This window comes from Salmo trutta, chromosome 2, assembly GCF_901001165.1.
Source record: "Salmo trutta chromosome 2, fSalTru1.1, whole genome shotgun sequence".
In the NCBI taxonomy this organism is placed as follows: Eukaryota; Metazoa; Chordata; class Actinopteri; order Salmoniformes; family Salmonidae; genus Salmo; species Salmo trutta.
In genome coordinates this window covers 24084611-24108143 of record NC_042958.1, presented here as the reverse complement: position 1 = coordinate 24108143, position 23533 = coordinate 24084611, and the positions used below count along the sequence as shown (strand labels likewise).

At 40.4% G+C, this 23533-nt stretch overlaps 1 protein-coding gene across 1 annotated transcript; it reads left to right on the top strand.

The window, feature by feature from the left end:
- The first annotated feature begins 3043 nt into the window (after positions 1-3043).
- klf6a (Kruppel like factor 6a) lies at positions 3044-10682 on the top strand. The gene is made up of 4 exons (XM_029699206.1): positions 3044-3434; positions 5461-6043; positions 7062-7185; positions 7552-10682. The coding sequence occupies exons 1-4, from the start codon at positions 3333-3335 to the stop codon at positions 7601-7603; spliced, it is 861 nt and encodes a 286-aa protein (XP_029555066.1). The 5' UTR covers positions 3044-3332; the 3' UTR covers positions 7604-10682.
- Positions 10683-23533: the final 12851 nt, after the last annotated feature.

Below are 23533 nucleotides of genomic sequence, written 5' to 3'. Positions count from 1 at the left end.
ATATGCTTTATCCCTGTATAAAGAAACATACATAACTTAGAAAACTACCACATTGTTAATTAATTTTACTTCAAGAGCTGTAGCCTAGACTTGGAGACAAAGAATGCCTCATTGCATGTTAACAGTGTCCATCACTGGAATAAAATACCTTAAAACAACTTAGTAATTGTCTTGACAATGATGCATTAAAGTGGGCCATCTTCTAATGGCTCTTTCCTGTGGCTAGGCCTACTGGTTGCCTGGTTAGGATTGCATAATGATGATATAGCTTTAGGACCTAGCCTGCCTGGTCGGCTTTCCAAGATAAAAGCTGCCTGGTGTCATGCAGACACTACTGCATTCTCTGAATGTTTCAACTGATCAAGGTAGTGATAAGTCTGGAGCTACCTGGTAAATACTGTACCTTACAAAAGCTGAACTTGGGTTAGCCAGGCCTCAATTGTGCAACCACACAACGTACTGTGCCAGACAAAATGGGCCTCCTTCAGACTGTACTTAGCTGTACTTAGCATTTTATTCACAGAAAGACTACATCTGGTTATCTAAAAAATCATACATAGCAGCGCTGACAGCATACTGTGGGCTGGTCACAAGGTTCACAGCTTCACTCTGTTGCTGTAGGCTGAGCTACAGGATGTGATGCAGCAATCCTGTCATGCATCAAGTCAAAGCTGCAATGCATGGATGTGTAGTATCATTCGATCGATCCAAGACAAAAATTCTAAATTGTATAATCTTCTATGTGAGTTTACAATTAGTGTGCATCATAGTCAATCTCTAACATAAAGGTTTCTGAATAGACCTCACTGAGTTTAAAGACCATCTTCAAAGCTACCATCCACCATGGATGACTCAAGATATAATGGACAGCACCATTAGTGTGCACATAAGCAGGAATTCCTTTGAATTCCAGTGACAACTGAGGCCTGGTTCCTTTTGGGTTCCGAATACATCACCATATGACTACATCAGATGCTGCAAGCCACAAATATGCACCAACAGCTGATCATTCACAAAAGACTCTCAGTTCTAGAATCAGGAAATAGTTCCATTTGAAACAATGAGGTTCTGTTCCAAATATGTTGTTTGCAACTCTTCTATCTTTAACTCAGAATATCACTCAGGTCAAGATGATCACAGAGCTATATGACTTCATCCTATAACTTTGCAATTATGAAAGCACTTCCTCTATCTATTTGGTGCCATTCCCAACATATTGGGAAACTATACAACATTACATTCCATTTAAGTCATTTAGCAGACGCTCTTATCCAGAGCGACTTACAAATTGGTGCATTCACCTTATGATATCCAGTGGAACAACCACTTTACAATAGTGCATCTAAATCTTTTAAGGGGGGGGTTAGAAGGATTACTTTATCCTATCCCAGGTATTCCTTAAAGAGGTGGGGTTTCAGGTGTCTCCGGAAGGTGGTGATTGACTCCGCTGTCCTGGCGTCGTGAGGGAGCTTGTTCCACCATTGGGGTGCCAGAGCAGCGAACAGTTTGGACTGGGCTGAGCGGGAACCGTGCTTCCTCAGAGGTAGGGGGGCCAGCAGGCCAGAGGTGGATGAACGCAGTGCCCTTGTTTGGGTGTAGGGCCTGATCAGAGCCTGAAGGTATGGAGGTGCCGTTCCCCTCACAGCTCCGTAGGCAAGCACCATGGTCTTGTAGCGGATGCGAGCTTCAACTGGAAGCCAGTGGAGAGAGCGGAGGAGCGGGGTGACGTGAGAGAACTTGGGAAGGTAGAACACCAGACGGGCTGCGGCGTTCTGGATGAAGGGAGGAGATACCAAGTATGCAATAGCGTAATGCCATGGTTGTAAAAATCTTCTGTGATGGAGTTACATTTGAGTGTGGATAGCAATTCACCGTTTATTCATTAATATCAAACTACTGTTAGAATAAAGCATATAAAATGACAGAATAACATGATTTCCTTGATGCACTATACATATGAAATGTTATGGAAAACTGACACCTATATAACAATTTTGAAACCTGTGTGGCTTCGAGCATAGATAGATAATTAAATAGATTAACTGCATTTGTGTGTGTTTTGGTTCTTTCGCTCAACTGGTCATAATTTCTAAGAAAACAGGATGTTACTGAGAACTAGGACAATCTCTTCAGCTCTAATCACTAAATGAGCAGCCTTGGCCTAGAGGCATTAATCCATCATCCTTCTCAAATGTTTAAGTCACTGTCACTGAATCAAATTCAAATATCATTAAAGATTGTTATTCTTTTCTTTCTTTTTTTGCAAAACAAGTGCAAGTCTCCAAGTTTTTCAAACTCAAGTTTCCCCCAAAAAGTAACCTACTCTGCATGAGTGTGCCCTTCATAAAGTTTAAGCATATCTAAATCGTTGACTATGACCATCTTTCAAGTACAAGCTGCAATGCATGGATGTGCATTGCGCATTGGACAAACAAAATACTGGACAACTGCTGTGCATTCTGCATAGCTGCGTTTTACCAGAGTGGTGTAGCCTATTTGAGTCATGAGCGATGTGGCACTTGGCTCCCCTTGTGGAATTTAGCTGTAGCCTACTATCTTGCGACTGGAGACGGTGGTATGTTAGTAAGAAATGCCAGTGTGTGAAACTCCGAACAACTTCAAAAAATAAGTTTGTTTCAAAAGATTCAAACGAAATTCCAGTCATTCTCGCATACTGTTTCAAGTATTTGTCTTGTACTGTATGTTGAAACTCTGTCAAACAACTACACAGTGAAACTGTTTACAAAGAGGAAAAATTGTTGCTTCTCAGATGCGCTCTCCGTGGCGAAATATGCAGAGAGAGGCAACTCGCTGACAGTTGAATAGAGTACATCACACATATATATACTTTTCTAAAAATAGCTGTCCAATGAATGTGAAGGAACTACGAGTCAAATTCACCAATAAAAAAAGAGACAGGACCAAATTATGTCAGGAGACGATTATGATTGGTTGGTTGTGATATCATATGCGCGCGGGCAAGCTGATTCGAGTTCATTGGTTAACGTTCCAAAAGCGTAATGCTGTCACGAGGGGGTAGGTAGGTTGCGAGGTTTGAATAAGGAAGTTTACATGGTACGGGCTTCGCATTTAGTTCAGTGTTTGCAAATAGAGTAACTTCATCACCAGTAAGCAGTGGTCTGCCAACGGGGAAGCAAAACAACGCTTGTTTGCAGTGCGTGCTATTTGCATTAGCTACAGATAGGGTTGCATGTGAAATTAAAACAAGGATCTTACTTACCTGTTCGAGATTGACCAATATTTTGAATAGTATCTTGATTCTAAAGAAAAATATTTCAGTGCAGCTCTTTAGCCAACATTTGGGATTTGAAATGGATGTTCTACCCATGTGCAGCATCTTTCAGGAACTTCAGATTGTACATGACACGGGCTACTTTTCAGCTTTACCATCCTTGGAGGATTACTGGCAGCAGGTAACATTTTTATCCGTTCATTTGAAACTGTTTCATTAAACTGAAATAAAGATAATGTGACCAATCAGACTGGCTGTTAGCCTGGCATGACTATAGGCTACATGTGTTCAAGTACGTGCAAACGAATATTAATTGATACAAATGGATACATTATATACTACTAATTACACGTTGTTACGATATTCTACAGCACTTTGTGTCAAACATTTGTTTTCTTCATTTTTAAACAAAATGTAGATGATCAATGTGTCAACTTTTGTTTTGTAGTAGATGATCATGAATTGTAACATTGCAGAAGCGTCAGTAACGTACAAACATGCAGAATTCCGTGGCTAGCTGGATGTGTCAAATTCGGCGCGTGTGCTAGAGTATGCGAAAAAGAACCAAGCGTAGTTCGTATTTCAAGGGATACCTCCGAATGGAGGACTAAACGTGTTATTTAACCGGTTACCCACAGATGCACAAGCTATGTTCTTATCTTGTTTTATACAGATGGCTGATTCGAAGTAGAGCATTGTTGCCCGTCAAAGCACGGCACAAGTCAAGTTCAGTGAGCCAGTGTTTGACAGCTCGGGAGTCTCACTTGAAATGAATGAGACCCGACCAATATAATTTCCAGCATTGTAGTGTTGTGATATTGCTGAGCGATGTTATAGGCTTGTTTCTGAGCGATGCTACTGTAAGTAGCCTTCATATCGGAAGTGAATTTGAAAGCAATGATTTGGTTCGAGTAACGGAGTTGTTGTCGTTCAAAATGCTGCGGAGCGGAACTCGTTCGTAAGAGGATCTGATGAAGTAGTCTAACCGGAATGCAGCCAATTCAACAATTTAATTTTGAAAGTGGATACAATTTACACCAATACAGTGTAACAACTGACCCCTCGTATTAATCATGACGGGCGGCCTCGTTTCTAGTCATTTTTCTGAAGATATTTGCAGTTCATACGTGATTGAAATCGATCCAAGTAGTTTCCTTCAGGCATTTGCGAGTTGGGCACGGAGCCAACTTCTTCCTCGCTGCCATAAGAGATTTAACTCTTTCAACACAGCCACAAATAAATACTGTCGAGACTGGTAGTGGTAAATATAAAAATGTAATAACTTATTTTTACCAAAGAGAACTGGAAAGGGTATTTTACTTATCAAAACCATAGTTTGAACCAACCATAAGGTTTATATTCCTCTGAAACACATCGCATTAATTTGCATGTCGTTCAGTGGGTTTCAGTATGCTCATATCCACACTATCAAATGTCAGCAGTGACCAATTCCGTGCGAATTCGTGTGCGCATGAGAAGATAGTATTGCAACTGGAAATGATTGGTTTAGATTGTGGAAGGGGCATTATGTGCTTTGCCTGGGGCAGAATTTTTTTTCTGCAACTGTTCTTGTCAAACCAACACGCTGCCATACCTCCAAACAGATTACTCTTTATTTTTATGAATACTCAAGATATAGTATCAAAACTGAATTAATGTATTATAACATTGAGAAACTGAGTTCTGGGGGGTAGGAAGGATGTGATTACATGCAATGCATCGTGTCAGTCAGTCTGTGGCAACTGAATGAGTCTTGGGGAAGCAGGAAGTTCAGTGGCTTCCTTAAAAGGACACCAAATGTGCTCTGAGTCATTCATTGTACCACAGAACTGACAATGGATATAGTCCCTGTTCCTCCACACACACACCACTTAGGATATGCAGTTTATGACTGCTCAACTTGAGTATGTAAACATGTAGCCTAGCTAGCTTAAATTTGGTCACAACCATGTGATGGTCAAGAAGAGCCCATTTATTGTTTGAACATGTGTTTTCGTACTAGTGTGAAGCTGTAGTTTACCCAGACTAACCTTAGCTGGTCTGCCTTGTGAGCCAAAGGAAACAAGTTGCATAAGTCTCTTGTCATAAAACATCAATGAGGTTGATACTACTTCATGTGTTGGTGGTCTGGTAGCTCCCTGAAATGCAGTACACCTGTGATCTCTTCTATATATTCTAAACATCTGTTTTGTTTGTTCCTGAACCAGACTTGCTTGGAGTTGGAGCGGTATCTACAGAGCGAGCCTTATGTCTCAGCGACATCCGACATCAAGTTGGAGCCGCAGGAGCAGGACCTCTGGAGCAAGCTGATCTTGGCCTGCGGTGATAAAGCGATCGACTCTGACCCAAAGATCCCTCTGGTCAAAGAAGAGGACAATCAGGATGGCCAGATCTTGGAAACCAACAGTGTAAACTCTGACGCCAGCAGCGAAGCTTCAGACAGTTCCGTGGAGCTCTCGCCAACACACAGCTTTACCTTGAACCCTCTGGGGTCGGTTCTGGCCGGTTCTGGACCTTTTAGCCCTTCTATCATTAGCACTCCCCCATCCTCCCCAGAGGTCAGCTCGGAACCCAGCATCTCACAAGGCTGGGGAAGTGTAAACACAGAATTGACCTTGCCGGTAAAAGTCCGGACAGGCGGCATCGGAAAGAACTCGGCAAAGTCTGGGCTGGTTGGTGGAGACGCGTCACCGGACGGGAGGAGACGGGTGCACAGGTGTCACTTCAACGGATGCCGCAAGGTTTACACAAAGAGTTCCCACTTAAAAGCACACCAACGCACTCATACAGGTGAGAAAGCAGACATTTCCCTATGCTATCACACCCCAGGCCTCTGCATTGCATAACCTTGGGGCAAAATACAAACCCTGTTGGTGGAAGTGACAGTGATAGTACTAAGTTTCCTTACTTCCTCACTGTTACACAAAAGCAATGTCTTATTTGACTGTCATTCTTTATTTAACCAAATGGTATTGCCTTTCTGGTTAGCTAGTTGTGTAATGTAATTTAAAGAGCCAAAACCAGTTCATTGCGTGTCCTCATGCAGCCACAGAGAGAGTGCCACACAGTGCACTCACTCTCAGACTATTAGCCGTACATGACTGGATACCTAAACTGTGACCTAATCTATCTGGAATGTGTCTGAATGCTGTGGGGGAGGGGAGGCGAGGCATTCACACTGAGGGATGCAGTCCCAGTGCACATGGGAATACAAGGGACTTGGGTTGCATCCCAAATGGTACCCCATTCCCTTTATAGTGCACTACTTTGACCAGAGCCATAGTACGGCTAGTAGTGCACTGTATAGGGACTAGGGTGTCATTTGGGATGCAAACATTAGCCATGGCTCTTCAAAACGGATTGTTTCACCATGGGAAAAGGGAGGCTGTTGAGTGGGGGCCTGTATGGTCGTTTGACCATCCCTTGTTTTTTTTATTAGCAGCATGAAATTGCACGTGTGTGGTTTTCTCCATGGGCTCTGACCCTTGAAGACCGCTATTGCGTCCGGTGTATAAAGGACTTTCTGCGTTCCAAAACATGTTTTGCGTTGTGAAAGCGAAGTGTAACCAGTTCATTTGAATTTAGACCAAGTGTCATTGAGTGAAGTTGTATCACTGTCAAGTGATTACCGCTGCATCATCGCATCTGGTCATTTCCTATCTCTTTACTACCAAAGGTCATTGACCAGAAGAAAGACTTCAGCTTAGCACACAGCATTTTCTTTCACATTGACTGGAGGTAAAAAATGTATTGTGTAATATTACATACATTTCATAATATTAATGTTTTTATGTTGTTTATTTTATAGGTGAGAAACCATACAGGTGTTCATGGGAGGGCTGCGAGTGGCGATTTGCACGGAGTGATGAGCTAACCAGACACTTCAGGAAGCACACTGGGGCCAAGCCATTTAAATGCAGTCACTGTGACCGGTAAGCTCCATCACTCTGCTATCTACAATAGAGACCACCTGCACCTGAGTGTTTACCCAATCCCTCTTGATACCATTTAATCAAGTGTTAGAAAAGAATGATTGTTCTACTAGAGTTGTAACGATGTCTGTTCATTCAGTGATGTGAATAGCATTGCATTGTTAACAAGTGCATAATGAAAATGGTTAGTCATGCATAATGAAATTCTTAAAATATGTAATTATATGGTCAGGCTGTTTTTATGTTCAATTGGAATCTGTACTTGTATCCTTGACACACTTGTTGGTTTTTGTAGTAGTGCTGCTACTACTACTACTTTTTAGGTACCCTCCTGTTCACACTTTCCTTCTCTCTCTTTCTCTCAAGGTGTTTCTCCAGGTCCGATCACCTTGCCCTCCACATGAAAAGACACCTCTGAGCAGGTCGGAGCGGAGCGATGTTAGCCGTTTAGTGAAACTAACAAACGCAGCGAAAGGAAATGTCGTCTCCTAACCAGCCTCATGGTTGAACTGCCCTTGAGAGGAGCGAGCTAGGGGAGCGTGTTCTAGCCAAAGTATGCCATTTTGCACCATACCCAGTGCCTCCGGGATGGATGGACCCCTTGGAGAAGGAAGGCGCTCTGAAGGTTGCCTGTCCAAAAACCACAACAACAGAGGACAAAATCATGTACAGACAGAAGGAAGCAGCCAATTGAATTGAGGGACTTGAAAGAAAAAGACAAAAAAAAAACTAAAACAAAGACAAAAAAAATAATTAACGAATGAATGAGTTGAATGTGTGGTTGGTGCATGATGTTTTTGAGGTGAAGCAACTGTCTCCTGGACAACTGATACACTGGTACTGCTTTACAAAAACGGTTGTCTGAGGTAAGCATGTGTGCACTGCGAATGTCTGACTTGGTTGACTGGCCTGTGTGCAAAGAGGGGGAAGCAAAGGCGGTCTGGTACCAGTGTTGCTGTGGACTGAATGGTGTCAGGGAGCAAGTTTATTCTTTTTTTCTTGTAGTTGTGAGAACGTGACTGCCTGCCTGACTGTCAAGCAGCAGTGAGACTGAGTGAAGATTGGGGTTTCTCACCAGAAGCCTTGAGGGGTTGTGGTGTTGAGTGGTATGGGGGGGTGATGTGTTTTGTTCCCCCCCGTTCAGCAACCCAGGCCAGGGCAGAAACTCCACAATGTGAGTCCTTGAGTGAGAGGAGCTTTTTTTGGTGTTTGGTGCAGCTACTAAATGTGCAATGTGTTACGTAGCTTGTTTTTTTTACAAGTTACAAAGCAAATTTTTAGTCCATTGTATAAGCTGTGTGCTTAGAGGTATAACACAACTATACTATAACTTAAGTATCATAGACAGGTGTTGCATGGTTCTAGGGTTTGTTCTCTCTTCCTGTTATTCTGTAATCAGGACTGCAAATAGATTCCAATAAAAGCGCAGCTAAATACGAACGGTTAAATGTTACAATATTGTACATAAAGCCTTGATGATTTTTATTATTATTATTACTTCAGTACTTCTCTTTCTCTCTCTTTTTGGTTTGAGAAACCACTACTGCTTACTTAGCAACTGAATCATTCATTCATTAAGCTATTTTTTTTCTTTCACTCATCGATGCCTTGAGGACTATCGGATTTGATTTTGTATATTCTATCTTCTTTTCTACCTGGTAATGCACTGTTGACGACCTTAATGGTGCCTTATGCAAGTGAGCTATCCTTGTGGGATGGATGACTACTCCTTGGAGGGGGGCGGGGGGGTCACACTGTTGTATAGGTGATTGAAAAGCTTTATTAAGGCTCAATTTCACATGAACTTACTTGCACCTTTCCTTGTTTTCAGAGACTGCTAGGTCTATTAGCCCTATGTAGATTGTGAATAGTGTTTTGTGTGTGTGTATAGCATGTACAGTAAAGATCCTCCCTTGTTAGGTTATATTGCATAGCACCCCGATGATCTATATAGTACATTCAGTCGATTCAAACCAAGACTTGTATAAAATAACTTCAAGTCATCATTTAGAGAGCACTTATAACAGTATATTATTAACCCAATTTTCTACCACTGTAGTATGTACTGTATCTACGTAGTTATACACATTTGGTATCAAGTGAAAATGTTGCTCAAAGGTACAAAAAAACCTGATGAGACGATCAGACGAGGTCTGGGCTGGCACCCTATTCCCTCTTTAGGGCACTACTTTTGGGTCCATAGGGCCCTGGTCAAAAGTAGTGCATCATAAAGGGAATAGGGTGCCATTTCAGACACAGTCTAGGACATGAACTTGTGGTTTGCATAAAGACAAGGCTGACTTGAAAGGAATGTGATGGTGATGTAGCTGCTTTCAACAATGCTCTAACATTGGGTTTGTAGAGAACTCAGGGGCCCAGACTCAGTGTAGGGCAATATCCCCCCCTGCAACCAAAGCTGAGGAAAAACCCTAAAGATTTATTGTAATTAACAAGCTCCAGTTGGACAGCCCTTGCCTTGTACTGCATCTCTGTAATAAATTGCTAAAGGCTTTGCTGGCATAGAATTTATTACGGACTGCTGACTCTGGGAGTTTGCTATTGACCCGTCTGGGCAGCCGCATTCGTTGTTTTGGTCCAGGCAGCTACATTATTATCAAAACCAACGTGAACAGGATTCTGAAGAGAGAAGAAAAAAAATCTTTCTCCCTCCCCATTTGAAGCTGATTCATTGTTTATGTACACACTTGAAATAATTTGAAGACTTCAGGACATTTTTGCAGGGTAAGGGACCAAAAAATAATGTTAAAGGATAGCTTATTGTGTTATATTTGTCATTTTTTAAAAAAGCCTAGACTCAAGGATTGGTGAGATTTAACATTGAAATATAACAAAGTGCATAGACATATTTTATTCAGTATCAGGGACATGCCATGCTTTGTGGGTGGAAAGGAATTTGACATTGCAGCAAGATCAGTGTAGCAGGGCCACAACATGGATTTTAGATCAGATTGTTGTAAGAGGGAGGATGAGTACAACTTGAAACGGCCTGCTGCAATAAAATTACACCGCCAGCAACAGCAAGACTTTTGTGGCAAAGAAATAGAACAATGACTTTCTGTCTTTGTAACAGAACAGCAGCCAATATCATTCAGGTGATAATCGAGCCTTAATTAAGCCTCATGTTTGCTTACATCTTAACCTACAGTTTCCCATTGCTGTCTGCATCCCAAATGGCACCCTATTCCCTATTAGAGTACTACTTCAGACCAGGGACCGTAGGGCTTTGTTCAAAATTAATGCATTATATAGGGAATAGCATGTTACTTGGGACGCACTCTGATTCTCTCTTCCTCTTCCACACACAGCGCCCCTTGTTCTTTACAGAATCTTTGTCAAAGAAAAAAAAAAGAAAAAAAAATCATTTTGTAAGATTGTTTGTTTTTTGCTTTATGACATTTTATTTGAAATTGTTTTGCAAAATTGTTATATTTCTGTATGAATGTATTTTTTATTGGAATAATAAGAATCTTATCAGACTTATGCTTTGTTTCATTTTTTTATCTTCTCACTTTATTACATAGTTCATATTTTCAGGGCTGCAGATCGGTTTACGTACTCAGAGGGCTGGTTTCCCAGACATGGATTAAACCTAGTCTTCTATTAAGAAACCCTTTCGATGGATAATCTCCATTGAACATTCCTTTTAGTCTGTCTGGAAATAATCAGTGGAACTAGCTTGGTCCCATCTGCTGTAGCCAACTCTTACATTTAAGTAATCGTATCCAGAGCGACTTACATACATTTATCAAACTGGTCCTCCGTGGAAATCGAACCCACAACCTTGGTGTTGAAAGTGCCATTCTCTAACAGCTGTCATGTCATAGAGTTGGCTACTGCAACAGTATAGGACCAGGCTTGTAGAACTAGCCCATCCAATCAGCATTTCTACATCAGATAACAAAGTTTTCATTAGGTTTATAGTCTTGAGATTCTATTCCAAATGGCCAATAGAATTAGAAAGGGAACATATAGTCAACATACTTGTGATCAGGACAGCTAGATTGGTGTAAGGGAGAAATTGAAGGCAACTAAATCCTTTCCCATTTGCTCTGATACTAATCTTATGCTGCACATTCATTATTTGCTATGCATAATCACCGTAATAGGCTCCACAATTAAACTATTCCTCAAGGTTTAGGTATAACTGGTATCCCTAATACTCTCAACATGTGTCTGTGCAAGAGCTGAAGAGCTTTGTCAAGCATAATACTTTTCTCCTTTTGGATACAACTCCTAGCCAGGAGTTAGTAAAGGAGTGTGTTAAAGGAGAATTGAAAGCTGGTTAACTTATTTTCGAGAACTTTTGCCATCCACTGTTTACCTAAAAGTAGGTATCTTGTTATTGATCCAGTAGCTCCCAGTCCCCTCCCTCCTTGGGGTAGTAAATACCAGACTGAAAATATCTCACCAAAAAGGAGAAAATGGATACCTTGGAGAAACCGGTTGGGAAACAGAAACCTGCAGTAGCGGTGTGTGGGTAAAATCACTGGGTAACGCCAGGGGGAAAAAGCCAGAAAAAAACCAACCAATGTGATAATTGTGTTTGCTCTATAATCTGTTAGTGCATATGCCTTGTGACCGTGATATAGAGGCCTAAAGGCCGAGACAAGACAGTGGCAGAATAAATTCAACCACACATTTGCTTCATCACAAAACTGGAGAGCAAACCACTGTCCGCTGGAGTCCTCAAGGCATATTACATGTAACTAACAGTTACAGTCGTAAGTTTACATACACTTAGGTTGGAGTCATTAAAACTCATATTTCAACCACTCCCCAAATTTCTTGTTAATAAACTATAGTTTTGGAAAGTCGGTTAGGACATCTACTTTGTGCATGACACAAGTAATTTTTCCAACAATTGTTTACAGACAGATTATTTCACTTATAATTCACTGTATCACAATTCCTGTGGGTCAGAAGTTTACATACACTAAGATGACTGTGCCTTTAAACAGTTTGGAAAATTCCCCCAAATTATGTCATGGCTTTAGAAGCTTCTGATTGTCGTCAATTGGAGGTGTACCCGTGGATGTATTTCAAGGCCTACCTTCAAACTCAGTGCCTCTGCTTGACATCATAGGAAAATAAAAAGAAATCAGCTAAGACCTCAGAAAAAAATTGTAGACCTCCACAAGTCTGGTTCATTCTTGGGAGCAATTTCCAAATGCCTGAAGGTACCACGTTCATCTGTACAAACAATAGTACGCAAGTGTAAACATCATGGGACCAAGCAGCCGTCATACCGCTCAGGAAGGAGACACATTCTGTCTCCTAGAGATGAATGTACTTTTGTGCGAAAAGTGCAAATCAATCCCAGAACAACAGCAACGGACCTTGTGGAGATGCTGGAGGAAAAATATACAGAAGTATCTATATCCACAGTAGAACGAGTCCTATATCGACATAACCTGAAAGGCCGCTTAGCAAGGGTGGCAGCATCATGTTGTGGGGGTGCTTTGCTGCAGTAGGGACTGGTGCACTTCACAAAATAGATGGCATCATAAGTAAGGAAAATCATGTGGACATATTGAAGCAACATCTCAAGACATTTGTCAGGATGTTAAAGCTTGGTCGCAAATGGGTCTTCCAAATGGACAATGACCCCAAGCATACTTCCAAAGTTGTGGCAAAATGGCTTAAGAACAACAAAGTCAAGGTATTGGAGTGGCCATCACAAAGCCCTGACCTCAATCCTATAGAAAATTTACACCAGCTCTGTCAGGAGGAATGGGCCAAAATTCACCCAACTTATTGTGGGAAGGTTGTGGAAGGCTACCTGAAACATTTGACCCACATTAAACAATTTAAAGGTGATGCTACCAAATACTAATTGAGTGTATGTAATCTTCTGAACTACTGGGAACGTGATGAAAGAAATAAAAGATTAAATAAATCCTTCTCTGCTATCATTCTGACATTTCACATTCTTAAAATAAAGTGGTGATCCTAACTGACCTGTTCCAGCACCATTTCAACTTCAACATTTCAGCATCATCAAATCACCTATGCTTACTCTAATACAGTGACAACTAAAAGGTACCAAAAACAATTTATTCCAATCAACGTAAGCTAAATATGTGGCAGTCCATGGTTCTGATTTCTGTGTGTGTGCGTTCATGCAAGTAGAAAAAACATGTTGACTCACCCTACTTGTAGAGAAACACCAATGCCATCTTCCTCTCTTTCATGTTGATGAAATGGCCTATCACTCTGTCATATAGTACATGCTATAATTTTTTGTTACCTGGCTAAAATGCTTGCTCGCTAGCCTAACTTCCTTTCATGGGCAACATTAGCTAGTTAACATTAGCCTTCTACATCTACTGTAGCTACATATTGAACTTCCATTAATGGTTGGATCAGAATAGCCGTTATAATCATTGGCCAGTACGGAGAATTAAGTAAAACCACAAGTCCATATCCCTATCTCCATCCATGGCTTATTTAGGAAAGGGTCAATTTTAGCTAGCTAACTAGCCACCGGAGGACAACAACACAACGAGATGCAACAATTCAAGTTGTTTCTTTCAATGACATATGTTATCAATGCGATTTAATAGGAGTGACGCCAAATCCAAACTGGCTTCCCTTGACACTTTCTTTGGTGCTCCAGGACCATTCACAGTTGAGCTCCCTCAGTTTAGCTCAATGCTGATTGGCTATTATTTTATATTTTTTTTATCCAGGGAGGCCAAATGCTAGCTGGCTTCCCTTGCATTCAATCCTACGGGCGGCAACAGTGTCATACTCTTTTATACCAGACAGCATCAGATAGATGGCCTACACATACAAGGACAGAGGGTGCTTTCTCCGGTAAATTGAAGGAACATTATGAAACACAGAGAGACTAAATATAATTTGTTTTCTTTTTTTCTTGTTACATTTTTGGGGGAAGCCTAGCTTCCCTTGGCATCCATTAATGCATGCCACTGGAAACCTAACCTACCTATCGAGTTCTGTTTACTCAGTCTTGTTTTGCCATCAAGGTTTGGGCTGTGTTCCTCATTCCCCAAACATCTTGAAAAAGTTCAGGTTTCTTGAGTAGTGCACTTCTTTCTGCACCGATAGTTCTTAGGGCTACAGCAGCTTTGCTCTCATCAAAGCAGTATAAATAATTCATCTCCATCTCTGATTGCCTTTAGCATTTATTAGCATGATGCTTTTATACACTTGTTAGATAATTACTCTAACTTGACACTAATAACGGTAAGATGCATTGCAGTTGATAAACCATTAGTAACTAACACACAAAGATGTAAGTGAAAAAAACGCAATGTTACTTCCTTCCTTCCTTTCCCTATTCCCTTGGTTGCAGTGGGAGAATGGGAGAACTTCTGCATCTCTCTGATTCCCAATAAAACCCCTCTGGTTTTAAATTGAAGTTCAGCCCTTCAGTTGTTAATTAAGCTCACTGTAGAGACCCTCCCAACCGCAGGATGTGGAGGAAGAGGAATGTTATTGCTGCCTCCAATGCTGATATGAAGCCCTTCATCTCCTAGAGTTGCCACTTGATATCCAACTTGTAAAACATTATCAAAAGCATGAAGGGTCGGTGCCTTGCATAATGTATAGATGAGGTGCAAGACAAGCTGCTATGTACTGTAATATTCCTCTGATGGACCTGTGGTTGTATGAGACTATGTAGACTAGGCTCAAGTAGAGAGATTATATGATTCTGAAATGATTGCCTTGAAAGCAAAGTTTCCCTGAGGGGTCATTTAAAGGTATGACATGGCCGTGACATTCTTCAACAACATTGAGGGGGAAGAAGTGAGTCGTTTTAAAAGTAGAATAGAATAAAATAGAATGGGATATAACTTCAGTATCTGTTCCATGGAGCTATGACACTTGTTGTGATCCCCTGATGATAGACCTGTGTGATGATAAGCGACATTACGTCCCCTATAAACCTTATGTCCCCTATAAAAGGAAGCAGTGCCTTTGATTTCACATGTCATATTTGTCTCAAAACCCCCTCAGGACCCTGGATTATCAGGCATCAATACATCCATTTAAATAAATCATGTCTCAACCTTAATGTACCAGGAAATACATTCAAGATTCTGGGGTCGTGCCCTTTCACATCATTACAAAGAAGAAGAAGACATGCTATCCATTCTAAACGGCCACGGTTGCACAGCACAATTGCAAAGATTTTATTTTTTAACTCGGATTTCTTCTTCCAAATTTTGACAGAGTGAGAGCAAGGGAGAGAGAAAGAAATGAATACAAAACTGTTTAAAATTAGAAACCCATGTCTATCCACCAGACACTGCTTTGCCTGACTGAATGCAATAAATGTTTCAGAAAACGTTTGAGTGCAGTGTGGAAGCAGCACAGCGAGTTAAATGAGGGGAAATAATAAGGGAAGAGGAGGTTATCAAGCCCTGAGCCCTGTTCATTCAGCCAGCCAGACTGCAAGTCATCATCACACCATGCAGGCTTTGCTTGGAAAGTGCTTGCGTCAGGGATTTCTCTCTCTCTCCTTGCTAATGGGTTCTATTATGACTTAGGTAGGTCGGATGGAAACGGCCACAGCTGAAATCAGAGGTCATTGGCCCCCGTTACTGCTATTTGATCATCATCATCATCATCATCATCCCTATCATCGTCAGCAGCAGAACTTAGATAAGGATACGATTTGCCCACCCTTAAATAATGCATATTTACCTAACAACGATTCCCCCTAAATTGGATTCCTCAGCTAATTACCACGTTGCAATTAGTTGTTTGAGAAAAAAGGGATCTGAGGAAGTTGTCGTCCACAAAGGAGGATTAGAGGCGTTTTAGCCCAGAAATGCCAGGATGAGCTTTATCTCACTATAACGTTTTTCCCTTTTAACTCAGATTAATTTCAGTCACGACCAAACTATAAAGGCTCTGATTTCTTTTTGTGAAAATTTAGCCATCCCTTAGAGAGAACTCATTTGGAACTAAGAAAGAGAGGAGCGGAAAGCGTTACGTCAGAGATTTGAGGGTGATGTATTCTTTTGTAAGAGCCAGCGGGGGGTTGCTAGCGGAACTCACCAGGATGATGTCACAGGGCGTGACCTTGTCACGGAACTCTGGGTGAGCGAGTGAGCATGGCAAGAGCATGTCTGAGCTCTATGCAAAGTGTAGCCAGCCAGGGTGACATCATCCATACAAGTCCTGACTGGGGGGCCGAGGAGCACTGTGTCCATGTAAGCCTATAGTACGCTGGTTCAAATAAATGGGGATGCAAAATTTCAACAAGTGATACCATGAAATTACACTATTTTGAAATGTGAAAATGCAAATCCACATGAGTTAGATTTTCACATGGGAACGTTTTTCACATAAGATTTTCACATGTGAATGTTTTCAACATGTGAAACTGCACATTTCATGTGAGGGGAAAATTTGGAGTTAACATATTAACACAAAATGCAATTCATGGTTTCACATGTGAAAAACAGACCTCACGTGTCTCTTTTCTTTTCATGTGAAAGTTTCAGCTCATCATGCGAAAACAGCTTTCACATGTGAAAATGCACATTTCACGTGTTTTTTTTTGGAAGGGAAGTAAATATAATAATATGGGGTTTTTAAGATACAGTGCCTTCTGAGTGTGTGAATACTTTCTGAAGGCAGCCTGAATTAAAAAAAATATTTTTCATTTTTTTATGTCGCTGGCCTACACATAATACCCAATAAGTTCAAAGTGGAATCAGGTTATTACCCATTTTTACAATTTAATAAAAAAATAGAAGCTGAAATGTCTTGAGTCAATAAGTATTCAACCCCTTTGTTATGGCAAGCCTAAATAAGTTCAGGAGTCATTTTATGTGCTTAATAAGCCACATAATAAGTTGCATGGATTCACTCTGTCTGCTATAATAGTGTTTAACATGATTTTTGAATGACTACCTCATCTCTGTACCCCACACATACAATTATCTGTAAGGTCCCTCAGTCGAGCAGTGAATTTCAAACACAGATTCAACCACAAAGACCAGGGAAGTTTTCCAATGTTTCGCAAAGAAGGGCGGTAGATGGGTAAACCAATTATATAAAGCAGACATTGAATATCCCTTTGAGCATGGTGAAGTTATTAATTACACTTTGTCACTACAAAGATACAGACATCCTTCCTAACTCAGTTCCCAGAGTGGAAGGAAACCACTCAGGGATTTCACCATGAGGCCAATGGTGAGTTTAAACAGTTACAGAGTTTAATGGCTGTGATAGGAGAAAACTGAGAATGGATCAACAACATTATAGTTACTCCACAATACATAATTGACAGAGTGAAAAGAAGGACGCCTGTACCAAATAAAAATAGAAATGTGGCAAAGAAATTAACTTAATGTCCTGAACACAAAGTACCACTCTTCATACTTTCAAGCAGGGTGATGGCAGCATCATGTTATGGGTATGCTTGTCATTGGCAAGAACTAGGGAGTTTTCTTACGATAAAAATAAATGGAATAGAGCTAAGCACAGGCAAAATCCTAGAGGAAAACCTGGTTCAGTCTGCTTTCAGACACTGGGAGACAAATTCACCTTTCAGCAGGACAATAACCTAAAACACATGGCCAAATCTATACTGCAGTGGATTACAAGGACAACATTGAATGCTCCTGAGTGGCCTAGTTACAATTTTAACTTAAATCGTCTTGAAAATCTATGGCAAGACATTAAAATCGCTGTCTAGCAATGATCAACAACCAACTTGACAGAGCTTGAATCATTTAAAAAAGAATAATGTACAAATATTTTACAGTCCAGGTGTACAAAGCTCTTAGAGACTTACACAGAAAGACTCACAGCTGTAATCACTGCCAAAGTTTATTCAAGCATGTATTGACTCAGGGGGATGAATACTGATCTAATCAAGATATATTAGTGCTTTATTTTTCATAAATGTTTTACAAATGTTAGAATTTTTCTTCCTTTCTGACATTACAGAGTATTTTGTGTAGATCATTGACAAAATAATCATAATTAAATACATTTTATTCCCAATTTGTAACACAAGAAATTGCGGAAAAAGTAAAGGGGTGTCAACACTTTCTGAAGGCACTGTAAGTGGTACCCTGTTCAGCTAAAATAGTGTAAACATCTTTAATCGATATGACTACACTTGACATGATCACTTAGTGCTGACCTTTCAATATGACCCCAGCTGGGATTTAAACTCACAATCTCTGTAATTCAGGGTATGCTGCCACAAAGTCTGTAGTGTTCACAGCAACAAGTCCCCAACAGATATATTACCTTCAATACATCTCTGCACTTAGCAAAAGAGTGCTATCTGCACTGCTATTTTACACTGAACAAAAATATAAACGCAACATGTAAAGCATTGGTCCCATGTTTCATGAGCTGAAATAAAAGATCCCAGAAATGTTCCATATGCACAAATAGCTTATTTCTCTCAAATTTTGTACACAAATTGGTTTACATCCCTGTTAGTGAGCATTTCTCCTTTGACAAGATAATCCATCCACCTGACAGGTGTGTCATATCAAGCTGATTAAACAGCATGATCATTACACAGGTACACCTTGTGCTGGTGACAATAAAAGGCTACATTAAAATGTGCAGTTTTGTCACACAACACAACGCCACAGATGTCTCAAGTTTTAAAGGAGTGTGCAATTGACATGCTGACTGCAGGAATGTCCACTAGAGCTGTTGCCAGATAATTTAATGTTCATTTCTCTCCCATAAGCCGCCTCCAACGTTGTTTTAGAGAATTTGGCAGTACGTCCCAACTCGGGTCCCTGAGTACCCCCAACAGTACATATTTTTATTGTAGCCCCAGCCAAGCACACCTGATTCAACTTGTCAACTAATTGTCAGGCCCTTATTGAGTTTAAGCAGGTATGTTTGTCCAGAGCTACAACAAAAATGTGTGCTGTTTGGGGTCCTCGAGGACCAGAGTTGGGAACCACTGGTGTAGGTGAGCAGTTTGCTGATGTCAATGTTGTGAACAGACTGCCCAATGGTGGCGTTGGGGTTATGGTATGGGCAGGCATAAGCTACGGACAACAAACACAATTGCATTTTATAGATTGCAATTTGAATGCACAGAGATACCGTGACGAGATCTTGAGGCCCATTGTCATGCCATTCATCCGCCGCCATCACCTCATGTTTCAGCATGATAATGCACGGCCCCATGTTGCAATGATCTGTACACAATTCCTGGAAGCTGACAATGTCCGAGTTCTTCCATGGCCTAAATACTCACCAGACATGTCACCCTTTGAGCACGTTTGGGATGCTCTGGATCAACTTTTACAACAGCATATTTCAATTCCCGCCAACATCCAGTAGCTTCACACAGCCATTGAAGTGGAGTGGGACAGGGCACAATCAACAGCCTGATAAACTCTATGCGAAGGAGATTTCTCAAGCTGCATGAGGCAAATGGTGGTCACACCAGTTATTGACAGGTTTTCTGATCCACACCCCTACATTTTTTTTAAAGTATCTGTGACCAAGAGGTGCATATCTGTATTCCCAGTCCTGTGAAGTCCATAGGTTAGGGCCTAATGAATTTATTTCAATTGAAAGATATCCTTATATGAACTGAAGCTCAGTAAAATCTTTGAAATTGTTGAATGTTGCATTTATATTATAGTTATCAGTTAATCTGTCTATTCTCTCATTGATTTAATGTACTTATTTTGGCAATTTGTGTGTTTTCTGTGTCGTTGTCTAATGTTGGTGGAGCATATTATTCTGCTTTAATGTTACTCCTGAATCACTATGATAAATATAATAATTTTTGTTGAGTGTATTCTTTACAAATCTGAGATTTACTTTGAAGTCGAAAGTGTAGGAATACAGGTGAAATCAGTTGTCAATTAAATCACGTTTCCATCCAACCATTTAATGTGGATGACTACCTGATGCATCAAAATACCCAGCTACAGACATGGTGGCATAGCAGGAAGATTGGACTGTTGTTAACCTCAGCTGATGACCTGTTGAATTGTAATTACTGTGTACATGAACAATGTAATCGTGTGTCAAATATGTAAGTTGACCATGTGATGTTCCAGGGATATCTTAATGACATATTTTTGTTTGCAGGGCATCACGTGTGGAATCTAATTTGAAAAATATCCACATTTGAAACTTTGGAACACTATCATCATGTTAAGTGTTCCAAAGCTACATGGTTCCACATGATTTCACATGTGAAAGGTTATGTGATCAGATGTGAAAATCCACGTGAAACTTCATGTGAAATATCATCACATGTGGAGTGTTCCAAAACCACATGGTTTCACATGATTTCAAATGTGAAATTAAATTGTACATGTGCAAAGCATGTGGAAATTTCGCATGTGAAGTCATGTGGTTTTTCCATAAGGGTCGAACACACAACCTTTGGGTTGCTAGACGTTCACATTATACGCCCCACCAGCTCCTTTTGTTTTTGCCTTAAGTAACCTTCTGTCTTATGTAACCATATGTAACATATCATACTAAATTCAGTGTCCCTGATTTTCATTTACTATGTTACATCTAGTCATGAGACCAGGCTGCAGAGTTTGACAGTCAAGATTGGTGAGTGGTGGCTCTTAATGTACAGTCTTTCTTAAGTGTCCCTGATGTACTGGTGTGTTTTTCCCTACATGCTTCATGTCATTATGAAAATTGTGATAGGTCACACAACATTCAGACGTGTGGATGCTATGCATCACCATTATATTTGCATTGATGATTATAGGTTGTTGTGCAGTTGCCATACCATTACATAATAAATGCATTGTTGCTTAGAGGCTTAGTTTCAATGTATAATAGTTTCCACCGGAGAAACACTGGCTTTATAACTAGGGCTCTGAGTTTTTCCTGGTCAGGTTACATACTCAGGAAAAACTTGTGGCCCTACTAATTGTATGTAAAGGCAATATGTTCCTTTGAAATCCATACGCTCTATATTCCCTTGGGAAAGTTACGTAATATTTTTACCTTTTCAGTGGACATTGTGAGACATCTAGGGAAATGTTCCCTCCATTCAAATGCCCCCACTCCAACAATCAGAACTGCATGGATTGTATTCACATATCCAGGGGGATACCAAGCTCTTATAAAAGCCAGTATGATTTTCAATCTCTGAAAGAGTAGCCTGACACCTGGAAAGAACACAGACCCTTATTAGTTTGTGTCAAGGACTGATGCTTTCTGAAAAACCCTTCCTAGCCTTTCTCCAGGTGAGCTCCAGACATTTGCATTAATCACCATGACAACTGCCTCCTCTCCGCTTGCTATGCCCAGCAGAGGAAGGGAGAGATGGCGAGCGATAGAGAGATGGTGGGAGAGAGAGTCTTAACCATGTGTATTCTAATTTCACACTTTATGAATGTTTTTACTTTGTACTTACAGTGTCATCCATTCAATTTTGACAAAGCTTTGACAAATGTGCCAAACGAAGAGTTCACAATGCTCAGGTTGGATTAGTTTCCCCTTCTGTCCCCGCCACTGATGTTCTGCTTTTATCGCCACAGAAAGGATGAACTACTGTCTGCTAGTAAGAGTACCAGTTGCATTGATAATGGGAAATATGAAAATAGGTACTAAATTGGACATACAACCATCCTGCAAAGCATTGGTGACATAAAGCTAATACATGCACATTGATGACATACAGTAGAACTACAATGGTTCAATGTCACTATTTTAACAATGAGACCATGTTGAATGGACACCTGACCTACAGCTTCTCAATAAACATAGGAGTTCCACAGGGTTGGGTGCCACCCCCCTTACTCTTCCTCATAGGTATACTACAGTATGAATCAAGCAATTCACAGTAATTCACAGATGTTTCAATGTCCTCAATGTCCTCAGTGTATCCAGGGAACATAATAGCGACAGGATATAGATAAAACATGTATTATTCAACAAGTATTATTATTGAAGTTACTTTTGTATTTTAGATTTGAGATAAACCTGTATTTGGTCTACTTCATTTTCGATATAAAGTAATTACCTTCAGGTGTATTACGGATGATATTAACTCCGTTCGATATTTGCATTTCATTTTATCCTCTTCCACAAATGAGCACATGCTTTTGGAAAGTAAAATACTTACACAGAATATAAATCTGTCTCTCCTTTCCTCTCAACAAATTAATTTCTGAATATACACAGGCCTTGGAGGAGACCCTTATGGTCAAACTAATTAATTATTCACTCAAATATTAAAGCACTAAGGACATGCATCAGGTGATTGTTAATCAGAGAAAGTAAAAATAAGTTTAAATAGTTAGATATTTTCAAGTAACAGAACTTAACCCATACACCCTACGGTATGGCTGTAAATGCAAAGACGTGGTCCTGTTGGCATTTAATGGGTACAATTTAAACACATATCACTCTGCACCTTCCAAAGACATCCACATTAAGGTATGAGAGACAAAAACGAGTTGGTAATGCACAGAGAAGGGTCATCCTAAGGCTTCATTGGCATACCACTCAGTCGAGGGAGGGAGAAGAGAGGCAGAACATACACCCTCCATTTTCATCTGACATGTTGTGTTTCGGAGATTAGTAGAGTACTATTTGAGGGGAAAACCTCTCCTCCAATTATCAGAGCCATTGTTCTTTTTTCCACCATCTAGCCCCCAAGTTTTTTGGGGTTTCTGTAGTGAAATATAAATGACTTGGGCACAAGACAGCGTTTCTCACAGGCTAATGCTTAATGTTTTAGAAACAGCACTTTGGAATGTTAAAATGTTTCACAACCCAGGCTTGACATTGAGGCTAATGGCAGAGCTACTTTCTGGGAATTAAACAACCTTTTAGTATTGTAGTACTGCACTGCGCTCGGAGCGAATCAAGACATTAAGAATAGAGGCTATTTGTGTATACCGTACAGGGACATTTCTCTTATAAATGCATATGGAACCACCAGACAGACCAGGTGGGTGGAAGTAGAGAAAAGGCATATAATTAATATTATTTTTTGTCCTTCTATTGGTTATGTCAGAGCCACCCTATATAAACATATGGCTGTGGGTTATGTAAGCCAAATCAATGCATTCTTAGCAGTTACTGTGTGGAATTCTAAAGAGATTATATAGACCACATTACCAGATTACTATCGTTTTAAATTAAGATTATCCACTTTTCTGATAGATTTACATGACTTTCTTAACATACAGTACTGAACATCGGCTTGACAAGAGTTTAGCAAAGTGGCTACAGTAACATGTTTACCTATGCAGGTTATTTAGTATTCTGGGTCAAAGACCACCATTTGGCCTATCATGGGGCAGCAGAGTAGCCTAGTGGTTAGGGCGTTGGACTAGTAACCGAAAGGTAGCAAATTCGAATCCCTGAG